This window comes from Quercus robur, chromosome 4 (assembly GCF_932294415.1).
Source record: "Quercus robur chromosome 4, dhQueRobu3.1, whole genome shotgun sequence".
In the NCBI taxonomy this organism is placed as follows: domain Eukaryota; kingdom Viridiplantae; phylum Streptophyta; class Magnoliopsida; order Fagales; family Fagaceae; genus Quercus; species Quercus robur.
Genome location: NC_065537.1, coordinates 50,290,990 through 50,317,662, shown reverse-complemented (window position 1 = coordinate 50,317,662; position 26,673 = coordinate 50,290,990). Strand labels below are relative to the sequence as shown.

The window sequence follows — 26,673 nt, the reverse complement described above, 5'->3', positions numbered from 1 at the left end:
CTCTAATTTAGGTTAATACGATTTAGTTTTGTGTTTTAAGTTATTATTATTATTATTTTACTCTTTGATTGTTAAATTTTAGCCAATTACATTATAAAAAATTAAAGATAGGAGATAAAAATAAAATAATATTCCATTACATAGCATAATTTGGATAATTTAGTGTTTATTGTTACATCTTTTAATTTTTCTTATTTGTTTTCTTCTCTTCTATTTTACTCAATATCGAAATTCAACCACATCCTTATTATCATTAAATTATTTATATTTTCTCTCTATTTTTGTTTTAAAAAAAATACAAAATGTAATATTTTACTTAAATTCAAATAAAAGAAAATTGTGCTCATCAAATTGTACTAATTTTTTTTTAACATTTACACTTTCTCCAACCTTTCTCCTTCTCTTTACCTTTTCATCTCCCCAAACATTCTACCTTGATATCACTCTTCCTCTTTCCTTTTATCTTCCTTTATCTTGTTTCTTTTTATTATCGTCTTCTTAGTATAAATTCGTCATTCTCTCTTCCATTCTTTACATAATTTTTTCTCACAAAAAAGTGGTTATTTCCCACTCTTTCTCCCTCAATTTTTTGGTGGATTTTTATTTTTATTTTTCTTGCATCTCTATTTTAGCTTGATAAAGTTTTGTATTCTTTAGAACTCTATTTTGGTTGATGGGATTTGGTTTTGTGTTTTAACTTTTTTATGACTTTGATTGTTAAATATCATCATATTGCATTATAAATAATTAAAAATAGTATATAAGAATGTACTATTATTATATTACATAGAATTATTTGGTTAAGTTAGTGTTTATTGTTATGTATTTTATTTTTATTTTTTCTCATATCATTTTATTTAACATTTAAATTCAGCCACATCCCCCATATATATCATTAAATTATTTATATTTCCACTCATTTTTTTATTTAAAAAAATTGAAATATAATATTTTGCCTAAATTAAATAAATAAAATTGTCCACATTAAGTGGAGTAATGCTAGGGAAACACTCATTCTCATAGCCAATGCATCAAAAGAAGAATGAAATATAAAACAAATCAACTTAGAAACACTAAATTAAAAGAAAAAACTAATAATGCATATTTAATGTCATAGAATCATCGTCAAATTTTGGAAAATGATAGGTTGCCAATGGAGAGAGAGAGAGAGAGAGAGAGAGAGAGAGAGAGAGAGAGAGAGAGAGAGAGAGAGAGAGAGAGAGAGGTGGTATAGAAAAAAACCAATACAAAGTAATAAAGAGTAGATAAAGAAAAAAAAAACCAAACGTCAATTAGTAGTTGTTGATTGGAAAACAAAGAGGTTGTAAGGAGAAGTAAAAAATAAAATAGAGATTATTGTGTGGAGAACATTAAAAACTTTATAGTGTAGTAACATAAACCGTTAAATTCACTTAAAAAATTAAATCAACAATCAACAATTAAATACAATCATGGTACTAAATTTAAATTTAAAACTAATCAAACTCTAAATATGGAAACCATATTAATCATAACTAAAAAAGAGATGTTCTCTGATAGTAGTAAAAATTGCATAAGAAAGTTAGAAAATTTAAAAATCCATTTTTTGACATTTCATTTAACCTTATTTATATAATATATATATATATATATATATAAATTTTCATACACTATTACTTTCGAAAATCTAATGAACAATGTTACCTCTCATTTATCGTCTTTGTTATGAAAATCATCAGTTAGTAAATATATGATAATGGTCAGCCCGTGATGTTAAGTTGACGGACAGGCGTTGTTTGGGTGGTCCCACAATGGAGTTTCCCGGGGAGGTGGTCCCGATAGCAAGGATACTAGTGGTTAGTAATAATTCCACCAGTAATCATTAATTGCTTAGAAAGAGAATAAATACATTTATCAGCTCATCATCTGTTTGCTTGTTCACACTTTGGTTAGGCACACACTAATTTGAAACATGGACTATGATGATATAGATTATGATGAAGGTTATAGCATGAAAGATATAGATGATAATTGGTCAAATAGTAATATGGATTATGAAACAGATTCTGATTCTGACAGTGATATTGATGATTATTATTATAATAGCAACACTAATAATTGGAGTACTTTAACAGGAGATAAAATCAACCGACAGACTAATAAACACAACAATAGTTTTATAGACAGAATTAATAGAAAATTAGAATCTTTGGAAAATATTGACAGATCTGCTATATATACTAAAGTTGAAAAGAAAGCTTTAAATTCAACTTTAGAAAAAGAAAAAGAATTTGAACCCCATCATAGATCACCTTTAGCAAAAACTATGACAGATAATTGGCATAATAGACAAAAGGATAATTTGACAAGTACCGACATATCAATGAATATGATAGACAGCGAAAAAGATGGTTCAATAGATAATGATAATAATAGTTTAACAAATTCAAAAGTAACTGACAGAGCTATATCTATAACTTATAAAGACAAAGAAAAGGATGAACTAAAGAGAGAAACTAGTCTTATAGGAATTATGCATGAAGAAAAGAAAAAACAAAATATTAATAATATTAAAGATAAAGAAATAATAAAAAAAGGAATGGTAAAAGAGATGAAAGAAATGTTTGAAAGAAAGGATAGTGATAGTGTAGTAAAAGTAAAAGTGGAAAAAGTGGTAATAGTCAACAAAAAAGACAAGAAGTGTAATAGTTTAAAAGAGAAAATTGATGAAAGACTAAAATTAATTGAAAGATCTATAATAGATACCCAAAATGATAGTTTGACAGAATTAACTAAAAAAATGAAAATTTTAAATACACCTTTAGAAATAGACAGAAAAAGAGACAGCAATTTCAAATACTATTGCGTTATCAGATAATGAGAAAACTGACAGACATGTTAGTAATACTATTTGTCATAAATATGGGCATACTAAAAAACAATGTGACAGACATAATAAAATTGTTAAACAAATAAGTAAATTAGAATTTGAGAAAGATATGATAAATGAATTAATGGAAATATTTCATGTTAAGCAAAAAGAGATAGATCAAGTAATGAAAAAGGAGGAAATAAAATCAACCAACCCACTTAAAATTAATAAAAGAAAAAGAAAGCAAAAAGACATAATAATGAAACTAATAGAAAATCTACCGCATCACCAAAAAGATAAAATAGAGTATTTGTTAAAATTGAAAGACTATAGAAATACCTATTGCTTGTATTAGGTGTAGGAAATATGGACACCATGTTACAGAATGTCGAAAGAAAGAAAAGACAAAAATAAAACAAGATAGAGTAGATATAAAACTAGTAACTCTACAGGATTTAATGACAGAAGCAAAAATGGTAAAACAAGAAATTAAAGATATTAAAGAGGATAACTCCACATATATAAATGAACAAAATATTGTAGAATTGATAAATTTAAAAGAACTTTCTACACCCATGATAGACCTCTCTTCTTTAGAAGATGATATTTTAGATAATGACAACAATAAACAAAAAATTTTGAGCTTGATTGACAGAGTAATTTTCCAAAAATGGCATACAGAAATCACCCTGATAATTAATAAAGAGTTCTCTTTAACGGAGATTGCTTTGATAGACTCACGAGCTGACATGAACTGTATACAAGAAGGATTAATACCTTTAAAGTATTATGAAAAATCATCTGAAAGATTAACTCAAGCTAATGGCAAAAAGCTGATAATTAATTATAAAATACCTAGTGTTCACATATGTAATGACGGAGTTTTTTTTGAAACAGTTTTTGTTTAATTAAAGACCTTTCTTCTAAAATCATTCTAGGAAATCCTTTTATGACTTTACTTTACCCCTTTTTAACGACAGAAGAAGGTATTAAAACTACTGTGCTAGGGAAAGATATACTTTTTAAATTTATTTTACCACCAATTCCAAAAGATATTTATTCACTTAATACCATAGTAAAAGAAATGGACAAAGAAAGAATTGATAGAAAGAATAGACATTTGGAATCTTTGAAGTCAGAAATAATATACAAAAGAATAGCTGATCAATTAACAGACCCAATACTAAATAATAAAATAAAATTATTCAAACAACAGATTGAGACAAAGATTTGTTCCAATCTCCGTACTGCTTTTTGGCACAGGCATCGACATATAGTACAGTTACCTTATGAAAAAGATTTTAATGAAAAACAGATACCTACTAAAGCTAGGCCAATACAAATGTCTAATGAATTATTAGAACATTGTAAGAAAGAAATTGAAGATCTTTTAACTAAAGGATTAATCAGAAAGAGCAAGTCTCCTTGGAGTTGTGCTGCTTTTTATGTTAATAAATAGGCTGAATTGGTGCGAGGAGTTCCAAGATTAGTTATAAACTATAAACCTTTAAATAAAGCATTACAGTGGATAAGATATCCTATTCCCAATAAGAAAGATCTTCTTGACAGACTTCATGAAGCAACCATATTTTCTAAATTTGATATGAAAGTGGATTTTGGCAGATACAGATAGATACAAAATTGCTTTTACAGTTCCTTTCAGTCATTATGAATGGAATGTTATGCCTTTTGGTTTGAAGAATGCACCTAGTGAATTTCAAAATATAATGAATGACATATTTACACCTTTCACAGATTTTTCCATTGTTTATATAGATGATATCCTAATCTTTTCTAAATCAATAGATGACCATTGGAAACATTTAAATATATTTCTCAAAGTAATCAAACAAAATGGTTTAGTTGTTTCAGCCTCTAAAATAAGTTTATTTCAAGATAAAATTCGATTTTTAGGCCATAATATTTATAAGGGAACTTTAAGCCCTATTGACAGAGCTATTCAATTTGCAGATAAATTCCCAGACGAAATTAAAGATAAAAATCAATTACAGAGATTTCTTGGCAGTTTAAATTATGTTTCAGATTATTTTCAGGGATTAAGAAAAATATGCAGACCCTTGTATAAAAGATTAGAAAAGAATCCTCCACCTTGGACAGATAGACATACTATGATAGTTAGACAGATTAAAAAATATGTTAAGCAACTTCCTTGTATTGTTATCCCCTCTCCTGATACTTTCAAAATTGTTGAGACAGATGCTTCTGACATAGGTTATGGTGGAATTCTAAAACAAGTAGCAAAAAATGATGCTAAAGAACAAATTGTTAGATTTCATTCTGGCTCTTGGTCAGCTACCCAGCAAAATTATAGCACTATTAAGAAAGAGATTTTATCTATCATACTATGAATTTCAAAATTCTAAAATGATCTTTTTAATCAAAAGTTTTTAATCAGAGTTGATTGTAAAAGTGCTAAAGAAGTTTTACAAAAAGATGTTCAAAATCTTGTTTCCAAATAGAGTTTTGCTTGATGGCAGGCTATTTTAAGTGTTTTTGACTTTGATATTGAATATATTAAAGGGGAAACTAATTTGATTCCTGATTTTCTAACCCGTGAATTTCTACAGGGAAGATGAGTTCCCCTGCAGATAAGAGCAAATCCCCAAAACACAGAACCAGACAATCTTATGCTGCTCCCCCGATCCCTCCTTCCCCTAGCAGATTCCTCCCTTTCCCTCTTTCACTTCACCCACTTTCTCTTCAAATAAATCTCAAGAAAGAATCCCATTAACCTGTAGTCCAAACCCTTTCCAACCACTCTCCCCAAGCCCCATTCCAACATCCAAACAGACTTATGCCCTATCCTCAACCTCCTCAACCCCTCCTTTAAAGAAACCATTTAATGTAGTTGCATCTTCTTTTCCTCCTTTGGCCTCTCCCTCAAACCAACCAAAATATAGATCCTCTACCTTTCAGGAAACCCAAACCCGAACCCCAAAAGAAGATCACAGCATTGAACTCCCAAAAGACTCTTGGAATTTTATTTTATGGATTGAACCAGAATACCAGCATATAACAGACACCCCCTCCCTAGTCAGACAGCTCATACCCCCAGGATGGGAACATCCGAAGACAAAAACTTTTAAGACCCAGACATTTTATGAGCATATTTTAGTAGATACAAACTCAATATTAGTAACACATATGCCTTTTTCCCAGGAACCAAACAGAGTTGGTTACTCTAAAGTTGTTATTAAACAGATTCTTACTCCTTCCCAGTGGAAAGCACAACCCTGGATCACTAGGAACTTTTCTGTACTTTTTGAGCCTCAGTTTTACAATTATTATGACTATATGGAAGCTTGGGACAGATTCCTTTTATTCTAAAATAATATTAACATGCATACTTGGGTTTTCCAGTTTGATATGTACAGAAAGAAAAATATGATGATTCCAAGATGGTTCATTGACTAGTGGAATTCCTATGGTCCTGAAGCTATGATTCTCCCCCCTAATCTTTTAAAAGTTTATGAAACTTTCAAGAAAGAACCAAACATACCGCATCTTAGGGATTTCCCACATCTTTTACAGTTCTTTTACAGGTTTCCAGATCTCCCATGGATCATTAGATGGGAATATAAGATAGAAAAACATCCATAGTATCCTTTTCCTATGCTCGCCAGAAAATTTAAATTAAAATGGTGGAATAAGTTTAATTTTGATCATATTTGCCAAGAATTACAGAAAAAGACCTCTTCCTCCCAGACAGAAACTTCTAATTTCTTTTTGGAAAAGAGTTAAGTTCAGTGCTAGCTTGCCTCTGTTTCAGACAGAAGACAGCTTAAAAAGCAACTGCTTGAAGCTGCATCACAAATATCAAACGATGAAGATGACACAGTAATGAAATCCTCCTCTCCAAACTACAGAACTCATCCAGAAGCATTCCAAGATTCCTAAGACCCCTATGACATGTGACAGATAAGACAAAAGAAGACAAAAGACCAAAAGATAAAATGACAAAATGCAGACAGATCCAGAAAGATATTTTGACAGAATATTATTTGCACGCAGATTCTCACAGATAGAAAACTACTGTTTACTAGCATGCGTACCCGGACAGACTCAGACTACCAGATAGACTACTGTTCAAGACTCTATCGACATATTAACTTGAGTTCACTTTAATTAACTCAGGTTACTTTTGAAGACTTACCATGGTTCACTTTATCTATAAAAGGACAGACTCCAAAGACAGAAGTTAGGTCCATTTCTAAGGTCCAATCTTTAGGTCCAGTTTCAAGGTCTCAATTTTAAGGTTCAAAGCATAGATAGCTCTCCCTCTCCCTCAGAAAGACTTTTGTAATCCTTCCTCTCTTGTAATCCTGTAACCCTTCCCTTCTAGACAGATATAATCTTGTAACCCTTTACAGATTTTACTTTGTAATCTTGTAACTCTTCAGACAGTGTTTATTTTCAAAGCTTGTAAGAAAGACAGAAGTTTTATTCAAGTAAGATTTTACTAGTTTCTATTTTTATATTTCATACTCTGTTTTAATTTATTTTGACTATATATTTTGCTATCTTCTTCTTTATCATCTATTTTATCATTGTTTATGCTTCCATATTACTGCTGTGCTCTCTCCTGGGTAATAAAATGGTTTATGGAACAGAATTTGGGGGTTTTATCGATTTAATTGGAGTGAAATATATCCATTAGATTTTGAAAGTGTCTGGTCGTAGTTTTGACTCAAGAGTCAAGACAATTAGCTACTTTGGCAGCTAGCTTCTAACGTTTCGCAGTATAGCCTCTTTCGTTTGTATGTAATTATGTATACGCCTTTGTTTATTTTTTGGTTTTTATTTATTTATTTATTTTTGAGAAGGATAATCAAATAAATTTTCTATGTTTCTAGTTGATCAGCATGTAACATTTTTTAATGATTTGTAAAAAGTATTGGAAAATTCCGACCCGATGTAATTGATTTTATTTATAAAAAAAAACAAGCACAAACTAGTAAACATGTATGGTTAAGTTTATTTTCTAGATCCAAAAAAAGAGAGTTTATTTTCTAATTTATAATAGTATTTTTCAAGCTAAATAAACCGCAAAATAAACTAAACACACATGTTATACATGTTAACGGTAGGAACACATGAATTAGAGTATGAGGTTTGTCATATTATACATCCTCTGAAAATTCTTTCATTTAATCTTTTAATTAGTGTCATGTGTCACTTTTTTTAAAAAAGAGAAATATATACTAATATTCATTTAACTTTTCATTTAAGAAAATGTTTGAATGAATTGATTTATTTAACCTAGTAGATGTCCTGTGAAATCAATGTGCAGGACATCTTAAAGGTACAACTAGAAGTTTCACAATTCACATACATAGAGTCCGTTTGAGAATAGCTTATTTAGTTGAAATTGAAAATTTTTTGCTGAGAGTACTGTAAATAAGACTAAAAGGTAGCTGAAATAGTACAATGAGACCTATAAATAATACAAAAAAGTGCAATGAGGTCTATGAATAGTACTTAAAATAACCTGAATAGTAGTAAAAATAAGCTAAATAGTAAAAAAAAGTTGGCCTTTTAAGCTAATGGCAAACACAACCATAGACTCAACAATTTAGGCTCATAGTGCATTTATATTTGTTTATGCACAACAGTTTAAAGTCTCAATTTTTGTTTATGCACAATTATATTTTTTTTGTCAATTTTAAACAAATAAATAAATATAGCCCATATAATCAGTTTTCAAAACAAAAAAGCTAATCCAAAATACGCATTAAAAAAAGTATATAAATGCCTGAATAGTGGGGTGACTGGCTGTCAGTGACTCAGTCCTAATGGTAGAGGGGGGTGGCTGGCTGGCTGTCAGTCCTAATGGTAGAAGGTGACTGGTCGTCATAATGGTAGAGGGGTGTTGTTTGGCTGGCCTAAGGATAGAGGGTGGTTGCATCACTTTGGCTAATTAATTCCATGCATACTCTTTCAACTTTATTTGTCCAAACTCTTTAATACCCATTTCAGTCAGTGACATGCTCTTACTCCTCACCATCTTCTCCTACATATACCATGTCCAAACTACCACCAAGCCACACATTCTTTCACACCCATCATCTCCAAATTTAGCTCAAAACTATCTGAGTTGTTATTCAAGATTCACTTGTTCATGAGCTCATACAGACTTTTTTGAACTTCTTCACACACTATTTTTAATACTCTTTTGAATTTCTATGGCAACTTAAGTTTTGTAGTGCATTAAAGTAAGGAAGTGCTAAGTATAGTATTACACAAACACTAGGGAATAGTCAGGTGCTCAAAAAGTTAAAAAAGGGAGTATTGTATTACATTATGGCAGCTGCTTTGGCTGGAGATGAACTTGTAAGGTCCATGAGCAGCAAGAGGATGAGTTTCCGGTCATCCAGCAGCAAGAGAAGCTGGGCCTCATCGAGCTTGCGTGAGGCTTGGACAGGACAAACTGATGTGTTTCAGAAGAGTGGGAGGGAAGATGATGAAGAGGAGCTGATGTGGGCGGCATTAGAGCGGCTTCCAACGTATGATAGGTTGAGGAAAGGAATGCTGAAGCAGGTTTTGGATAATGGGAGAGTTGGTTATCAAGAGGTTGATGTTACCAATCTTGGAGTGCAGGACAAGAAGCATCTCATCGAGAGTATTCTTAAGGTTGTTGAAGAAGATAATGAGAAGCTGCTTCGTAGACTAAGGGCCAGGACTGATAGGTAGACCCTTTTCTAAGAGTAGGGTATAGTTTTGGTTACATAATGTTTTAGTATGTGCCTTCTCTTCTTCTTCTTCTTTTAATTGGTTGAATCGAAGTTCTATTATTAATTTTGATTTTAAGCTTCTAATGATCTTTAATCATTTGCTTTTAGGGTGGGAATTGACATTCCAAAGATTGAAGTCAGGTTTGAGAATTTATCAATCGAAGGAGATGCATATGTTGGAGCCAGGGCACTCCCAACTCTGCTGAACTCATACTTGAATTCAATTGAGGTGTTTTTGTCTCCTATAGTTTGGTATTTTTTTAGTCAAACGGGGATTACACAACAAAGTTTTATATTTTCCATGATCCAATTTTGCTTCTTCTCCCGTCTCTATATAATTTTTATCTTGGAAGATTATGGAATGTTGTAGGGTAGTCAACGTTTTAAAGGCTCTAGTATATATTTCTTGAAATTTGAGAAGAAATACTACTTCTCTCTCTCTCTCTCTCTACCTTACTTTTACATGGGAATTAATTTCTAAGACTGATTTCATATCCAAAATTACAAAACATATATCTGTTTTTTCTTTTTCAAATTTTGAGTATATCCGAATGAAAATTCAAGTTGATTTTGTTTTTGAAATTTTCATGTACAAATTGACGGTGAGAGTTTGAGATTGTGACATATGAATCAAACAATATCTGTAATAAATTCAGTTCAGTTGTCAATGCATCAAAGAGAAGGTATTTTTTGTTTTTGTTTTTTTTGATCAGAAACTTGGATAACTTTCATTGGACCGAAACTTGATACAAATTTGATACATCTTTGAGCACTTGGTCAACTAAAATGGGTGGAGTATCTTCCACCCATATTTTATAATCCTCTACTGATTTGGCCATTCTAGCCATCATGTGAGCTGCAACATTTCCTTTCCTATTCACGTGTGCTGCAGACCAGACCTTAAAACAGCTAAGGTTTAGTAAGGACCCTTCAATCACTTTCTGGATGGACCACGGACATGTCACAGGATTTTGCAAGGCCGAGATTACCACTTGGGCGTCACTTTCAACCATAATCTCCCTCAATCCCAGGCTAGCTGAATGCCTTCCTGCACCGCCAAGGCCTCTGTTTCCAATGCCTTCAACGGCAGCCCAACCCGTTTGCTCATAGCTCCCATCAACAGTCCCCTATCATTCCTTATAACCACCCCCACCCCGCAACATTCAGCCTCCTTAAAAACTGCCCCATCCACATTTATTTTATACCAACCGCATCTAGGAGGAGACCATTGGGAATTGGTGGATTTAGGAAGTTTACCACTGCTGTGAAGTTCCTGCCTAACTTCCTTCCTATTCTCAGCTATTTCTTTAGCGATTCTACCTGCATCCTTGTGCTTCCCCCTGTGCCTAACAGCATTTCTGTGGTTCCAAATACTCCATGCCGTGACTGCAAAAAGGTCCCAATCAGTGTTAGGTTTCCTTTCCCTCACTTCCCATATTATTTCAAGGAACTCCTGTGGCTGGTTGAGCACTGCTGGTAGCTTTAGTCTTGAATCAACCCAAACCTCAGCGGCAAGTTTGCACCCCCACAAAGTATGCCCTGAAGATTCACTCATCCCACATAGGTCATAGTGATCCTCAATATTAATTCCCCTGGCTCTCAGTTGTTGCTTTGTCGGGAGGATGTTCTTGCAAGCTCTCCATATGAATTGTTTAATTTTGTTGGGGCACTTTAGGTTCCAAATTAGCTTCCAAAGGGTTCTCATCCTTGAGTTATCCGAGGCACCACCTGCATCCACCTTATGACTCTGTTCCTTCAAGCATTTTTGGGCAACCTTGTACGCACTCTTCACTGAAAATCTCCCATTGGTACTCCACGCCCATATTAATGAGTTGTTTAGGAACCGTGGGCTGATGGATATCCCAAGTATTGTCTCTGCTTCATGTGGGAGGAAAGAGCTTCTTACTTTGTCAACATCCCATGACCTTGACTCTCGATCCAGCAGCCAAGAGACTTTGTTTGATTCTACTGGGATACACGGGCTGACCACCTCAAAGGAATCTGGAGTAGGCAACCACCTATCGTTCCAAATATCAATTTGTTCTCCATTACCAACCACCCACCTAGACCCTGAAACCACTACGTCCTTGGCACCCATAATGCTACGCCAAGTATATGAGGGCCTCCGACCTAACATAGCCTCTTTAAAAGGCCTATCCGCGAAGTACCTTGCCTTGAATACCCTGTGCACAAGGGAAGTAGGATTTTGCTGAATTCTCCAACCTTATTTAGTTTCTGTCCAGACTTGGCTTCGTAGTCCTCTAGTACTTGAAGGATTCTTCTACTCTCTTCCACCGATGCTCTACAGAAAACAATACTGTCATCTGCGAAGAAAAGGTGGGAGATCCGAGGCGCCCCCCTACTAATTGAAATACCCCGTATCTTTCCTTGTTCTTCCTCCTTTCTCAACATGGCAGAAAGTCCCTCAGCACACAATAAGAACAAATAAGGAGATATTGGGTCTCCTTGTCTAAGCCCCCGTGTTGGAACGATGTTGCCTTTCGCCTCCCCATTAATTAACACATAATAGGAGATTGTACTAATACACATCATCACTAGTGAAATCCATCTCTCGTTAAACCCCAATCTTTGCTTAATAACTTCCAAGTACCGTCATTCCACCCTATTGTATGCTTTGCTCAAATAAAGCTTTAGAGCTATCAAAGCCTCCTTGCCTTTTCTTCTCCCATTAATACAATGCATTGTTTCAAAAGCCACAAGCACATTGTCAGTTATTTGCCTCCCTGGAACAAAAGCACTTTGACATTCATTTAACACTTCTGCAAGAATTCTCTTCAATCGGTTAGCGAGCACTTTGGACATAATCTTGTAGCTCACATTGCACAAACTAATAGGACGGAATTCGGTAAGTTTTTGGGGGGACTTGACTTTTGGAATGAGACAAATAAAGGTTTCATTAAGTCCAATTGGCATCACACCAGAATTAAGGTATTTAATTGTTGTTGTCAATACGTGTTCAATTTATTTTACAGCTTGGTATATGTACTGACAATGGTTTGGTTTTTAATTTGCTGTGATAAATAGGCGGTTCTTGGGTTAATCAAGCTTTTGCCATCGAAGAAAAAGGTTGTCAAGATTCTACGTGACGTGAGTGGAATAGTGAAGCCATCAAGGTATTGAATTATTGCAAAACTTACTATGTAGTTTGTGTCCCCTGACTTATTGTTGAAACTTCAAACAATATGTTGTAGAAAAACCGTTTAATGAATTAGAATTATCCATATAGTTTTTCTTCTCCTGTGCATTGTCAAGGCTATTTTATTGGGCTTTTGAATTTCTTGTATGTACTTTGTTGATTAATTTGGTGGTTTTTCTCCAGAATGACACTGCTTCTGGGACCTCCAGGATCAGGGAAAACAACATTGCTGCAGGCACTTGCTGGGAAGAGGGACAAGGATCTCAGGGTGTGTCATTTTCTCGTCCCTATAACTAGGACAATGTCTGCCAATCATTTTAAGATCTTGCATTATTCAAACTATAATATAATCTTTTTTTTTTTTTTTTTTTTTTTGGTTTCCTATTTGGATAGAGCAATGAGCAGGTATTGCTGGAAATTTTAGTATATAAAAAGTTCATGAAGTCTGGTTTGCTAATTCGTTACGTCAGTTTTCTTAGACACATTCCTCAAATTGTTTCTTAATTTATGAAAAATTTTAGTTTTGCAAGCTATTTCACAATAAATTCCAAAAGTAATTGTTGAATTCTGAGTACTTCTAGTAATGATTACTCTTATATTATGAAGTCCAAACTTCGTCATTAACAACTTCCACGAACAGATATCAGGGAGAGTCAGTTACTGTGGTCATGAGTTATCGGAATTTGTTCCTCAGAGAACATGCGCATACATTAGCCAACATGATCTTCATCAAGGGGAAATGACAGTCAGAGAGACATTGGACTTTTCAGGACGTTGTTTGGGAGTTGGAACAAGGTATGACCTGCTGACAGAATTGTCAAGACGAGAAAAAGAAGTTGGAATAAAACCAGATCCTGAGATAGATGCATTCATGAAAGCCACAGCAATGGCAGGCCAAGAAACAAGTCTTGTTACAGATTATGTTCTCAAGGTATGTTGGTAACCACCCTTTTAATTCTCAGACAATTTTCTTTTCTAACTTTTCAAAGTATGTACAACAGATTCTTGAATTGGACATATGTGCTGACATTATTGTGGGTGATGAAATGAGAAGAGGCATATCTGGTGGACAAAAGAAGCGTGTTACAATAGGTGTGTATGTAAAACATAGAAAAAAAGGACTACATATAAAATTTAAGTGTCAGTGTATTTTTATTTTATTTTTTCCAGTTTTTGGATTTAACAAAATGTCGAATTGGAATGATTATACTGAGTGCAGGAGAAATGTTGGTTGGACCAGCAAAGGCTCTTTTTATGGATGAAATATCAAATGGTCTAGACAGTTCAACCACTTTCCAAATAGTCAAGTTCATGAGGCAGATGGTTCATATAATGGATGTGACAATGATAATTTCTCTTCTGCGACCTGCGCCTGAAACCTTTGATCTTTTTGATGACATTATTTTACTTTCAGAAGGCCAGATTGTCTATCAAGGTCCGTGTGAGAACGTACTTGAATTTTTTGAAGATGTTGGCTTTAAGTGTCCAGAGAGGAAAGAAGTTGCAGACTTTTTGCAAGAGGTTACTTCCAAAAAGGATCAGGAGCAGTACTGGTGCAAAAAGAATGAACCTTACCGATATACTAGTGTTCCTGAGTTTGTAGATCACTTTCATAATTTTCACATTGGCCAGCAACTTTATGATGAGCTTGGAATTCCATATGATAGGTCTAAAGCTCATCGCGCTGCATTTGTAAAAGAGAAGTATGGAATTTCTAATCGGGAACTCTTGAAGGCATGCTTTGCAAGAGAGTGGCTATTGATGAAGCGCAACTCTTTTATATACATATTCAAGACAACCCAGATTACCATAATGTCAATTATTGCCATGACAGTGTTCTTTAGAACCGAAATGAAGCACGGTCAATTAGAAGATGGAGGGAAATATTATGGTGCAATGTTCTTCAGTCTCATTAATGTCATGTTCAATGGAGTGTCAGAACTTGCATTGACTGTTGTTAGGCTTCCTGTATTTTTTAAGCAGCGGGATTTCTTGTTCTATCCAGCATGGGCTTTCGGCTTACCAATTTGGCTCCTCAGGATTCCTGTCTCATTGATGGAGTCAGGAATATGGATCTGCCTAACATATTACACTATTGGGTTTGCTCCTTCTGCTAGTAGGTATGTGCTTGCACATATATTCTTCCAGATAAATGAATAAACTTCACGTGTATATGATTTCTTGTTATGTCTATCCATGAGCTATGTAAATATATAATTTATGTTTTATTAACATATCTTGAAAATTCTCTTAGGTTTTTCCGCCAATTATTGGCATTCTTCAGCATCCATCAGATGGGCCTATCTCTATTCCGGTTTATTGCAGTACTGGGAAGAGTTCAAGTTGTGGCAAATACGCTTGGTACCTTTACATTGTTATTGGTTTTTGTCCTTGGTGGGTTCATTGTTGCCAAAGGTTAGCAGTTTATGTTTATGTTGATGAGTTTTCAAAAAATCTTTAGTGTTCAAGTCTCAACTAAAATGATTCTGTACATATATATGTCGAGAGATGCTCAACTCTACATGCAATGCTATAATAATTGAAATAGTGAAAACCTCCTTCTCCTTGTCTAGATGACATTGCACCATGGATGATATGGGGCTACTACATTTCTCCCATGATGTATGGACAGAATGCCATAGCCATCAATGAATTTCTTGACAAAAGATGGAGTGCGGTAAGATCTCCAAGAAAACTTGTAAACAATCATTCTGTTCCTTTAAAATTATCTTCACTTTTTCTTTGTTACAGCCCAACCCGTACCCGCTTATTCCTGAACCCACCGTTGGAAAGGTTCTTCTCAAGGCCAGGGGCATGTTTAAGGAAGACTATTGGTATTGGATTTGTGTTGGGGCACTCCTTGGGTTTTCTGTTCTTTTTAACATCTGTTTTATCATAGCACTCACATTTCTAAATCGTAAGCAATCATTTACCACACTAATCTCCAGTTCAGTTACTGCAATAAGATTTTAGAGCTGACATTACTTTGAAAATCAAACGCAGCTTTAGGTGGTTCTAAATCCGTTATTGTTGAGGAGGATGACAATAAAAAAATTGGAAAGCAGTCCTCTAATGGACAGCTTCAGATGAGAGGCATAAAAATGAGTACATCTTCAACCGCTCAAGGTTCCATAACTTGCAGTTCTATTTCTTTAAGAGATCATCTACATAGTTGCTTTAAGGAAAAGAAATGGTTTCTGCTGTTAATGATTGTAACATGTGAATGAGTACAGGTATTGATATGGCAGTGAAGAACACTCCAGTCAACTCAATTGGTAGTGGTGCCGAGAATGCACCTACTAGAAGAGGAATGGTTTTGCCATTCCAGCCCTTGTCACTTGCATTTAATCATGTAAATTACCACGTCGATATGCCAGCTGTAAGTATCTTTTCCCATTTCTCTCTTTCCCTCTTGGAGAATTGCCGTATGGTAGGGCAAGAAAAAGTCAAAAAATAAAAGCTGATTCAATAAAATAGTTGAATAAAAGGTATATTTACCCGATAGACTGACTATTTAGAGCCTTTTTTTTTTTTTTTTTTTTTTGATAATTTGATAGTTACAATGGGGTAGTGGATTTGAATTTCCAGCTGAATTACAAAACTCTTGACAATCATTTACAACTTTTAATAATTTTTCCTAGAGTGCATCATAAGTGGACTGCTAGATTTCCAACTTTCTATTTGTCATGACTGAGGGACCATTAATTTTATGATAATGATATCCTGAATGTCTAGAAGATGCTCGTTAAAATAAGATGTCAAGATATTTTGAATACTGCATAAGATTGAACAACTCTGTATTGGGTGTTTTCCTAATTAGGCTCATAATAATATGTGTCACACCAAGCTAACATCTTAATATTTGGAAAAATTCAAAAGTATAAACCTTTTAGTTTTTGAAATCTAGATTCTGAACATTGTTTCATCAGGAAATGAAGGGCCAAGGGATCGAAGAAAGTCGTCTCCAACTTTTACGAGATGTTAGTGGTGTTTTCAGGCCTGGTATTCTAACAGCATTGGTTGGCGTAAGTGGTGCTGGAAAAACCACATTGATGGATGTGCTAGCAGGAAGAAAAACTAATGGGTACATTGAAGGAAGTATCAGCATATCTGGTTACCCCAAGAACCAAGCAACTTTTGCTCGGGTTAACGGTTATTGTGAACAGAATGATATCCATTCACCCAATGTTACCGTCTATGAATCTCTTGTGTACTCTGCCTGGCTGCGTCTTGCCAAGGAAGTTAAGCAGGAAACTCGAAAGGCATATTTCTTTATCCAAAATCTAATCGTTTTATCTCCAAACATGTCATTTCCGTGACTGTATGAGCTTATTATATTTTATCTCTCAATTCAATAGGTGGTTTTTACTTGCTAAGGAAAAAAAAAAAAAAAAAAACTAACTTGTGCCTCAGTCCATATATCTACAGGTCATGTGGGTAGAAAACTACTTCACAAAATCTTTTTTATTCATACAACTTGGAGCCATTTACATGATTTATTTTCTTCCATTTAGGTATAGTTCAATTTATTTATTCTAATTTCAGCTTTCAATATTTTGGTGTCTTAAGACAAGGAAAAAAGTTAGTTTCTTAACCTTTCCAAACTTTGTTTCTTGACAAGAATGATTTTCTATTAATAGTAAATATGTAACTCATAATATGTAACTTCCAATTGTCCAATTACCATGCATGTCTAGCAACTAAAAGTTTTACAAATGGTGTTACTTACCACAGCTTTCATTTTTTGTGCAATAGATGTTTGTTGAGGAAATCATGGACTTGGTTGAGCTAAATTCATTGAGGAATTCCTTAGTTGGTGTTCCAGGAGTTGATGGTCTGTCAACTGAACAGAGAAAGAGACTCACAATAGCTGTAGAATTGGTTGCTAATCCCTCCATCATCTTCATGGATGAGCCAACATCAGGCCTTGACGCTAGAGCTGCAGCAATTGTAATGCGTGCAGTGAGAAACACAGTGGATACAGGGAGAACTGTCGTTTGCACAATTCACCAGCCAAGCATAGACATTTTTGAAGCTTTCGATGAGGTATATAGGGTATATCAATATAAACATTTTGTGTTTGAGATCTGTGTGCCTAACTGTCTTATAATCACATAACACTTCTAAATTAAATATCAAATTGCCCACAGCTACTGTTGATGAAGAGGGGTGGACAAGTCATTTATGCTGGACCCCTCGGTCACCATTCTCAAAAGCTTGTAGATTACTTTGAGGTGAATAGCACTATTCTCAATGCTTAGAGAACCAACATTTCATAGCCGTAACTTTTTGAAGTTTTTATCACAAGCTAATATCTATAGCCACTGCAGGGGCTATCAATGCAGCAAATCTTAGGAACTTTACTCACAAACTAATATATGACGATTTCAGGCTATCCCATATGTTCCTAAGATCAAAGATGGATATAATCCTGCGACATGGATGCTAGAAATCAGTTCTCCTGCGGTTGAGGCTGAACTCGATGTGGATTTTGCAGAAATTTATGCCAATTCTGAACTGTACAAGTAAGAAGAACATTAGACATTCTTGAAAATTCCTGCTTCTTTTTTCCTCTTACAATTTTCAATTTTATTTTCAGATATACTAAGTTTTTCTATATTGATTTCTTGTACAGGAGGAATCAAGAACTCATCAAAGAGCTAAGCACGCCATCACCAGGATCGAAGGACCTTTACTTCCCCACCAAATATTCCCAATCCTTTGTAACTCAATGTAAAGCTTGCTTTTGGAAGCAATATTGGTCTTATTGGAGGAACCCACAATACAATGCCATCCGGTTATTCATAACGATAGTCATCGGTGTTCTATTTGGGTTAATTTTCTGGAACAAAGGAGATAAGACGTAAGTCTTAAAATTCTTATTTTCATATCTTAAATTGGACTAATATCAAAGAACTACCAGGGTATGGTAATTAACCCATAGGGTATGATTGATTTTAAACAAGAATTACTTATATTACCTGATTTTAAGCATGCACTGAAAAAGATTATGATCCAAGGAAGTTATTAACTTGATCTTCACTCGTCATTTTGTAGAATTCTGCATAGTTACAGAGGCATAAAAAAGGGACAATTAACCTCTTAGTCATACAATGGATGGACTCTACAATTAAGTGCACCATTTCTGAGCTACTTCATCGATAAATATATCTGAAGCTAATTGCAAAGTATCATGTTAACAGACATAAAAATCGTACCATTGACCTTTTAGAGTCTTAAAATAAATGGTCCAACAATTAAGTATACTATTTCTGTCATTCTGTGCTTGTTTAATGATGAAACTATCATGTTAACAGGCGCAAGGAACAAGACCTGCTGAATCTACTGGGGGCTATGTTTGCTGCTGCTCTTTTTCTTGGAAGCACCAACACAGCTGCAGTGCTGCCTGTTGTGGCAATTGAAAGAACAGTCTTCTACCGCGAAAGAGCAGCAGGAATGTATTCAGCTTTGCCTTATGCTTTTGCTCAGGTAAAGGAAGATTAAAACCACTTTATCACCTCAGAGGAATTATTTTTAATTTTATACTCCAACTAATTAATGAAAGAACAAGAACAACAACAACAACAAACAAAGTTTTAGTCCCAAAATTTTGGGGTCAGCTTTGGATCCTAAACATATTAATTAATAAAAAGAAAAATGAATTTAATACTCTGATTTGCAGCAGAAATAATTGGCATTTTTATTTGATGCCCTGCAGGTGGCAGTGGAGATAATTTATGTAGCTATCCAAACTTTTGTCTACACTCTTATCCTTTACTCAATGATTGGATTCCATTGGCGACTTGAAAAGTTCTTGTGGTTTTACTTCTTTATCTTGATGTGCTTTATATACTACACATTGTATGGGATGATGGTAGTAGCTCTGACTCCTAGCTGCCAAATTGCCGCCATTTTTATGTCCTTCTTCCTAAACATCTGGAACTTGTTCTCTGGTTTTCTCATCACGAGGCCGGTAAGTAATACCTAAACAATTACACAAAATATAGTATGATATATCCACGTAATGAGTATAGTACACAGAAGCTTTATTTGAAGCGATTTTACTTATATCAAATGTGCATTGGCATGTCTGTTATAAAAATTTTGCCTCCTTTGAGATAAAATCCTAGCTTCAACATTGTCACAATCAATAGTGTAGAAGACCTCCTCAATGAACTATTATTATTAAGGGCCAAGTCATAATTTGAACATCTAGATAGGGAGTTGGGAAACCTTGTGGGAGTCAAATTAACACATTTTTCTTCTATTCCAATAGCTTTAACTATACATTCTTGAGTAAGATAAAGTATACATTGAAGTATTTTTAAATGGAGAGGACTTAATGAGTCATTTTTAGCATTGAGCATATATACAAATAAAAGCAGCTTATTAAAAAAACAATGGGAAACCATATCATATGCATAAATTCCACATGGTAGGAAAAACTATGGTTTAACGATATTTGTGTGATTGTGATACTGATATAGGAAAGGATCCACTCCCATTTTAAATCCTTTACTTTCCTCCAGTTTTTAGTTAGATGAAAGACATGTCGCATTTAAAAAATCCAGTCTTGAATCCCCATATAAATCATTCAAAATCAAATAAGAAACATATGTCACAAATCCTACTACAAATTAGAGGGAATCTTGATATGGAATGCACCATTCAAGATTATGATATAATTTTCAAGTCCATTACATTAAAAGAAAATTGAATTTCAAAATTCTAACGGTTGACATGTGCAGCAAATTCCAATATGGTGGAGGTGGTATTACTGGGGCTCTCCTGTGTCTTGGACAATCTATGGCCTTGTGACCTCTCAAGTGGGTGACAAGACCACTCCAATTGAGGTACCTGGACAAGGCTATATGCCTGTGAAATATTACCTGAAGTCTCACTGGGGCTTTGAATATAACTTCCTTGGAGCTGTTGTTGCAGCCCATATTGGTTTTGTCCTCGTTTTCTTATTTGTCTTTGCCTATGGTATCAAGTTCCTCAACTTCCAAAGGAGATAAAAAAAACGAGGATTCAAGCTTCAACAATGATAATAAGATTTTGTCTGTGCAATTGATCTAGCAGAAAGATATGGTTGGCTTAGTATTTTTTTCACCAACTTTGTAAATTAATGACTTTTTATCATTAAAATATTCACAAATTCAAGTCCTTGCAGAAAAAAAAAAAAAAAAAAGAAAAGTTATGCTAAGAGTTTGAATTGGCTTTTTAATTTTAATTTTTTAATTTATTTTTGGGTAAAATTGAGCTGTGCTCATAAGAAGTATGAGCTCTCACTGGTTATTGTACATAGCAAAAAATGCAATTTACTCCCTATACTCTTCTTGTTTTCTTTTTTTGTGAATTATCATTTTTGTCTATTAAGTTTAAATTTTATCATTTTAATCCATTAACTTTGACAACATTGTCATTTTAGTTCTTTCATCCATTGCCATTAGAAAAACTCCATTAACATTGTTTCTTACTTTTTTTTTTTTTTAAGGAAGAGTTAACATGCAATTTTTAAGTAGCAATGGATAGAAAGACTAAAATAACAGTGTTGTCAAAGTTATGATACTAAAATGACAAGGTTTAATTTAGCTTATATGATAAAGTTTATTGTCGTTGAATAAGATATTTAGGTTCGGTCTTTGTCAATTGTTTTTATCAACTTCATGGATCCTGAATACCATATTTAAGTTTGACTATAAAAATAAAAAGTTTTTAGACTAAAATGACAACTCAGTAAACTGATCTATGTAAAATTCACCTACAAGTTTGGTTTTTCTTATCAAAATCTAATCTGTCAAATGTTGGGACAGATATAAAAAAAGCCTACAAAACGACGTCGCGTTTGCCATTTCATCATATTAATGTTTTGAATTAGAGCTTGCCACTCTTTCCACCAAACGTACGATCACATTGTCTTTCTACAGTTATTACAACAAGCTAGAGTCAGAGTCAGTACATACTACAGTGAACTGAGTTTTTACTTGAAGCTCAGCCATCCCAACACTTACAGGCTTCAATTTCTAGAAGCCCCAGACTCACAATCGCAATCAACCAAAGAGTCATTGAGACCCTTTACAACATTGTTACTGTTAATATTGTCTTCTTGCTTTTTCAACAACTTGGGGTTGCATTTGGAGCTGGTTGAGGCAGTAGCAGCAGTACTATTTGCAGTGGCCCTTGTCCTTGTTGCTCTCCTTGACCTTCCAGTTGAGATCTCGCTAGTTAAACTTGTGTCTGAAGAGGAAGAATCACGAGCCTTGCCTTTTCCACAACCTCGACGTGGTCTTGATCTTCTTCTTCTTCTTCTTCTCTCCAGCTTCTTCAATCGTTCTGCTTCTTCGTCTTCTTCCATAGCAATTGCAAGGCCAGCAACTGCCATAAAGCCTACAATTATGTCCACCTTTTCATCAATAGAAGAGTCAGAGTCAGAGTCAGAGTGAAAAGGAAGCATTTTGGGTGGAATATCTTCAGACATAAAGATTTAAACTCAGTAAAGTTTAAAGAGAAAACAAAATATGGAGTGCTAAATGAGAATTTTAGAGAGAGATGCTATTTTTATCCTTGAGAAAAATAGGACCGTTGGACCAAAATATTATCGTTGGAACCTTGGAAAATGGAATGAAAAGACAAAATATTTATATGAAATAGAGATTTTTTTTTTTTTTTGAAAGGTAAACGTTTTTTGTTTTTTGAAGTAACTAATGAAGTTCACAAAATAGGTAACTAGAATATGTGTTGTTCACACAATGTTATGACAGTTATGACAGAAAGGTTTCATGTAAACTTGAGATAAATATGTTCAGTCAATTGGGTTTAAGTTTGACTTATTCGCTTTCTTAAAAAAAAAAGTTTGACTTATTCAGTTTTGGATCAAATTAAAATGGGTCAAAATTGGTTGTTCTAAACAGGTTATCAAAACTATATATGATTCTAACCCAATCTTATACGATGTCAGGTCATGATATGGCCTGTATTATATTCACACAGGACAAAATATGAGAGAGAGAGAATAATGAACTGAACTAGACTGAAATATACCGAAGTAGAATTAATTGGACTGAATAGATTGAAATTGATGGAATGGACTAAATTGATGATTAATTCACTTAAAAGAGTAAAACAATAGAAATTAGTTTATCAAAGTCACTATAATCACTTAACATTGTCAACCTATCTAGGTAGACAAAGACCTTAACACATAAGTGGATAAAATTAATAGTTTGAACCAATATTAATATATTGAAAATCCAATATCATGAGCTGTAAAATTTAAAATTTTTGAAAATTTGTTATATTTTATAAAAGACTTCATTTACAAGGCCATTTAAAAAAAAATAAAAATTATGCAATTACTTGGAGTACTAGCATTGGGTTGTGTAAACACTCTCTAGTTGCTATTTTACAACCCAAGACAACAAAAACTCACTCCATTTGGGTTTGTATACTTTAAAATATATATATATATATATATATATTCATAGGTTGTAAAGAGAAAAAATAATATTTAATCTTGTAGTTGTGTGTAAAGAGAAAAAAATAGTGAAAGAAAAGAGAGAATGAAGAATACTTTTTATTATTTTGTTAGGTAGTTTATATTATTTTATTGAGTTGTATTTAAAAATAAAAATTGGAATGTAAAGTAAGTTGTAAGATGAATTGATAAAAGGGCTAAAGTAGTGTTTGAGGATGCAAAATAAATTTATTTATTTATTTATTTATTTTTGCATCCCCAAATGCTAGTCCTCAAGAATTCCAAGCTCTTAATAAAAGACAATTCATATTTATATATATTTTTCTAGATTGCTGGATGTCAAATCAACACAGTTTGCATAGTGCAGAGTCCCATTATGTAGATGAGTTGTGTTAGGACCATAAAAAATGGCACAACTTTGTGTTATAACTTGTCACGTGGTGAGTTGTGATTAATGAAGGATTGTCTATAGGCCATGTTGGGACACACCTTCACTAATCACAACTCGTCATATGGCGAGTTGTGGCACAGGGTTGTGCCACTTTCGGTGGTCCCAATATTTTCCTATGTAGATTTCTGAGCTCTGACATTTCAATTCTACTCGTAGTTTAACATGTTAAATTCATTTAATTGGTATTAAGAAGAATACTGTTTATTACACAAAAACAATTTTACGGAGAAGTACAATCTATGTGCGTTTCTACAAATAATTCTGGTTAAGGCCAAGAAAAGCTTCTAATTGCAGAGATAATAAAATGCCTTTCGTTTTGGGTAAGATAATAAAACATAAACTTACATGGAATTTATTATTATTTTCTAATTTTATTTTAATGAAGGATATAGTTTATCGATGCACTTTGTATATAAACTTTCTAATAATACAATAGTTATAATGGAGGTGGGGAGTTTTGAACCCGGATGTCTTTGTTGGAAACATCAGGCGAGTTGAGCTACAGACTCTTAGACGTACTTTGTATATAAACTAGAACAGTCTCTGTTTCTTGCATCTGAATTCTGAATATGTGCTTACTTCCAGTCTGTATCGGCATACAGTGGACATTACCGTCCAACTGCTGAGAACCTTGGCAGCTTCCTAGCCTTCCTCAATGAGAATGTGGTCAACCTTGATGAAAGTTCAGGTATGCAACTTATATGATGCTAATTATACATTGACAAAATTGCAGTTGATAGAACATTTGGGGACATGAAATTAGTATATTATGGGTCACAAGTCGACATCTATGAACTTTTTCTGTCACTGGCCACTTTTGTACATCTTTTGATAATCCACAACCTGTACAATGTAACCAACAATTGCCTAACATACTGCTTCCACCACATTTCCCTCTAAGATTTTTCTATTTTAGCCAGGTATGTTCCCCCTTGGAAGATCATGAGAGCTACAATATCAGCAATCAGTTCAAGAAAAAGATAAATTCTGAACCACCCCACCAAGCTCCTAGTGAGAATGAGGTTAACAGCAGACCCTCTGAATCGTGTATCTTTGCTCAAACAAAAAGCACACCTACACACAATTATAAGAGAACCTAGTCCAATAATCTCCAGAGCAGTAGAACAAGTCTTCTGAAAAGAGGAAGTAATGGCCTGTTTGGATGGAGGGAGGAAGGAGGGGGAGTGGAGAGGAGTAGAGTAGTGTTGGCTAAAAATAAATTAATTTTGTGCTAAATCTACTCTACTTTACTCTACTTCCCCTCCCTCCCCCTCAATCCAAATGGACCATAAGTTCCATATCAATTAGGACATCAATTCTCGTTGAAATAGTCGACAGGAGCAGTCCAAGAATTGGGTGTGTCAGCGGATTACCCTCTGAAACTAAGAATTGAAGCCCTTGAATTTGTTAACCTCTCGCCAAGGGACCCTCCCACACCATCAGTCTTTGATCTTCCCTCCCTTCTTAGTTCAACTACAACATTATGTGGGGAAATGTGACCATAGATTTACTTTCTTACAAGTTACAATAACGAGTCAGCATCATTTTGACTTTTCTCTATTCTTTCTATACTGTTTAGTCCTCTTTCAATATCATCTCAGACCATCATGGATTCATTCCTCTTATTTTCTCACAAGTGAAGGACTGTAATGAATGACCAAATACTCAATTCCCCACTGTGCAATACAAACATGGCATCATATATGTATCCTGGGTCAAACAAACTGGGCTGTCAGCGCATCCAAAACCTCATGGAGATTTTGTTTATTGGAATTGTGTGTAATGAGATGCAGAAAAGTAAATATATATTGTTCTTCAATTCAGCCCAGCTATATGCTGTATCTTTCTTTAATTCCTATTCCATTATTTTTTGCACTTGTGTAGCTTCATTCCACATCTTGGCCTCAGCATATATATTTGAAAGCATGATCTGAGCTCAAGCATCTTCTGGATCAATGCTCAAAATTTTCTGAGCAGCGTATCTTCCCAGAGCTACATCCTTGTGAATTTTGCGGCCGGACAACGGGACAAGAGACACCGTCACACCACCTTATTAGGTTCCATTGGAATACTCCTAATGAGCTCAAAAGCTCTTTTTTTCTGTATTTTACGGGGAAAGAGGCTGACCAAAGAAGCTAAATGATCTGTCCTAGGGGCAATGCCATGGTCTTTGATCATGGAATTAAAGTGGTGCCATCCCTCCTCCACAAGTCACACATGCCCACAAGCAGATAATATTCTAAGAAAAGTAATACCATTTGGTTTGATCCCATTACCATGCATTATGTTATGGATCTCTAAAGCTTCCCTCCCAAAACCATGTTGGGCATGTCCCACAAGCATGGTATTCCAGGAAACTTTTTTTTTTTTTTTTGGTAGATAGATAATCAAAAACATTCTGAGCTTCACTTAGTCTTCCACTCATACATGTCTATAAGAGCACTCCCTACAACCACATCCTTCTGTTGGTCCCCTAGAGATGCTAATAGGGCAGCTCACTCTTTAGCAAAATGGTGTCTAAGATCTAAAGTTATTGGCTATTTTGATCTCTGTAATTGCCCTCCCTGCTTTGTTAATGTTATCAGGGAAGAGGCTGGCTCTGTTGTTCTTGTTTGATTTTCTTTGCTGCTGTTGGAATAAATTTTTTCAGTTCATAAAAAAAAAAAAAAAAAAAACCACATTTTAGTCAAACCCAGGTTTCAAGATGCAGCAATGGGTTTGTTTTCCCCACTCTATTGCTGGGATATTGCCACAGATGCTCAAAATGTTGAACCTGAGCTCACCCCTTTTGGCATGTTATGTTGTGGTTAATTGTTCTAATCACAAGGGAAAATTATCGGATGCTCAGGGAATATAGCAACGTAATACTCTATCATCTTACTTGAATTGTAGATTCCACCATAAATTTAATTAGTGTAATTTACTATTATATAAGAGGAGAGTGAATAATTAATCATTCACAATTTAGTGTTAATTAAAATGCAT

The 26,673-nt window shown here is 34.2% G+C and overlaps 3 protein-coding genes across 6 annotated transcripts in view; 2 read left to right on the top strand and 1 right to left on the bottom strand.

Annotated features, from left to right (window-relative positions):
* The window catches only part of LOC126722843 (pleiotropic drug resistance protein 2-like), a 51,691-nt gene extending 30,586 nt beyond the window's left edge, over positions 1–21,105 (top strand). Inside the window, exons 1-20 of one of the 4 annotated variants that reach the window (XM_050425985.1) lie at positions 8,842–9,558; positions 9,712–9,832; positions 12,649–12,737; positions 12,944–13,028; positions 13,401–13,691; positions 13,762–13,852; positions 13,980–14,880; positions 15,015–15,175; positions 15,334–15,437; positions 15,512–15,677; positions 15,764–15,886; positions 15,994–16,139; positions 16,690–17,022; positions 17,516–17,806; positions 17,911–17,994; positions 18,152–18,285; positions 18,396–18,623; positions 19,078–19,249; positions 19,479–19,733; positions 20,509–20,987. In XM_050425985.1, the coding sequence (XP_050281942.1) occupies positions 9,173–9,558; positions 9,712–9,832; positions 12,649–12,737; positions 12,944–13,028; positions 13,401–13,691; positions 13,762–13,852; positions 13,980–14,880; positions 15,015–15,175; positions 15,334–15,437; positions 15,512–15,677; positions 15,764–15,886; positions 15,994–16,139; positions 16,690–17,022; positions 17,516–17,806; positions 17,911–17,994; positions 18,152–18,285; positions 18,396–18,623; positions 19,078–19,249; positions 19,479–19,733; positions 20,509–20,778 (4,431 nt within the window). In that variant the 5' untranslated portion in view covers positions 8,842–9,172 and the 3' untranslated portion in view covers positions 20,779–20,987. Of the gene's footprint in view, positions 1–8,841; positions 9,559–9,711; positions 9,833–12,648; positions 12,738–12,943; positions 13,029–13,400; positions 13,692–13,761; positions 13,853–13,979; positions 14,881–15,014; positions 15,176–15,333; positions 15,438–15,511; positions 15,678–15,763; positions 15,887–15,993; positions 16,140–16,689; positions 17,023–17,515; positions 17,807–17,910; positions 17,995–18,151; positions 18,286–18,395; positions 18,624–19,077; positions 19,250–19,478; positions 19,734–20,508 lie in introns of those variants that run through there. The other 3 variants (XM_050425988.1, XR_007654046.1, XM_050425989.1) reach the window with 3 other exon arrangements.
* LOC126722846 (copper transport protein ATX1-like) overlaps positions 1–26,673 on the bottom strand; it is an 80,874-nt gene that overhangs the window by 2,224 nt on the left and 51,977 nt on the right. The gene's annotated exons all lie outside the window — the stretch shown is intronic.
* The window catches only part of LOC126722841 (pleiotropic drug resistance protein 2-like), a 42,094-nt gene continuing 27,803 nt past the window's right edge, over positions 12,383–26,673 (top strand). The window contains exon 1 of the mRNA XM_050425984.1: positions 12,383–12,552. The gene's annotated coding sequence lies outside the window, so the exon portion shown is untranslated. The remainder of the gene's footprint in view (positions 12,553–26,673) is intronic.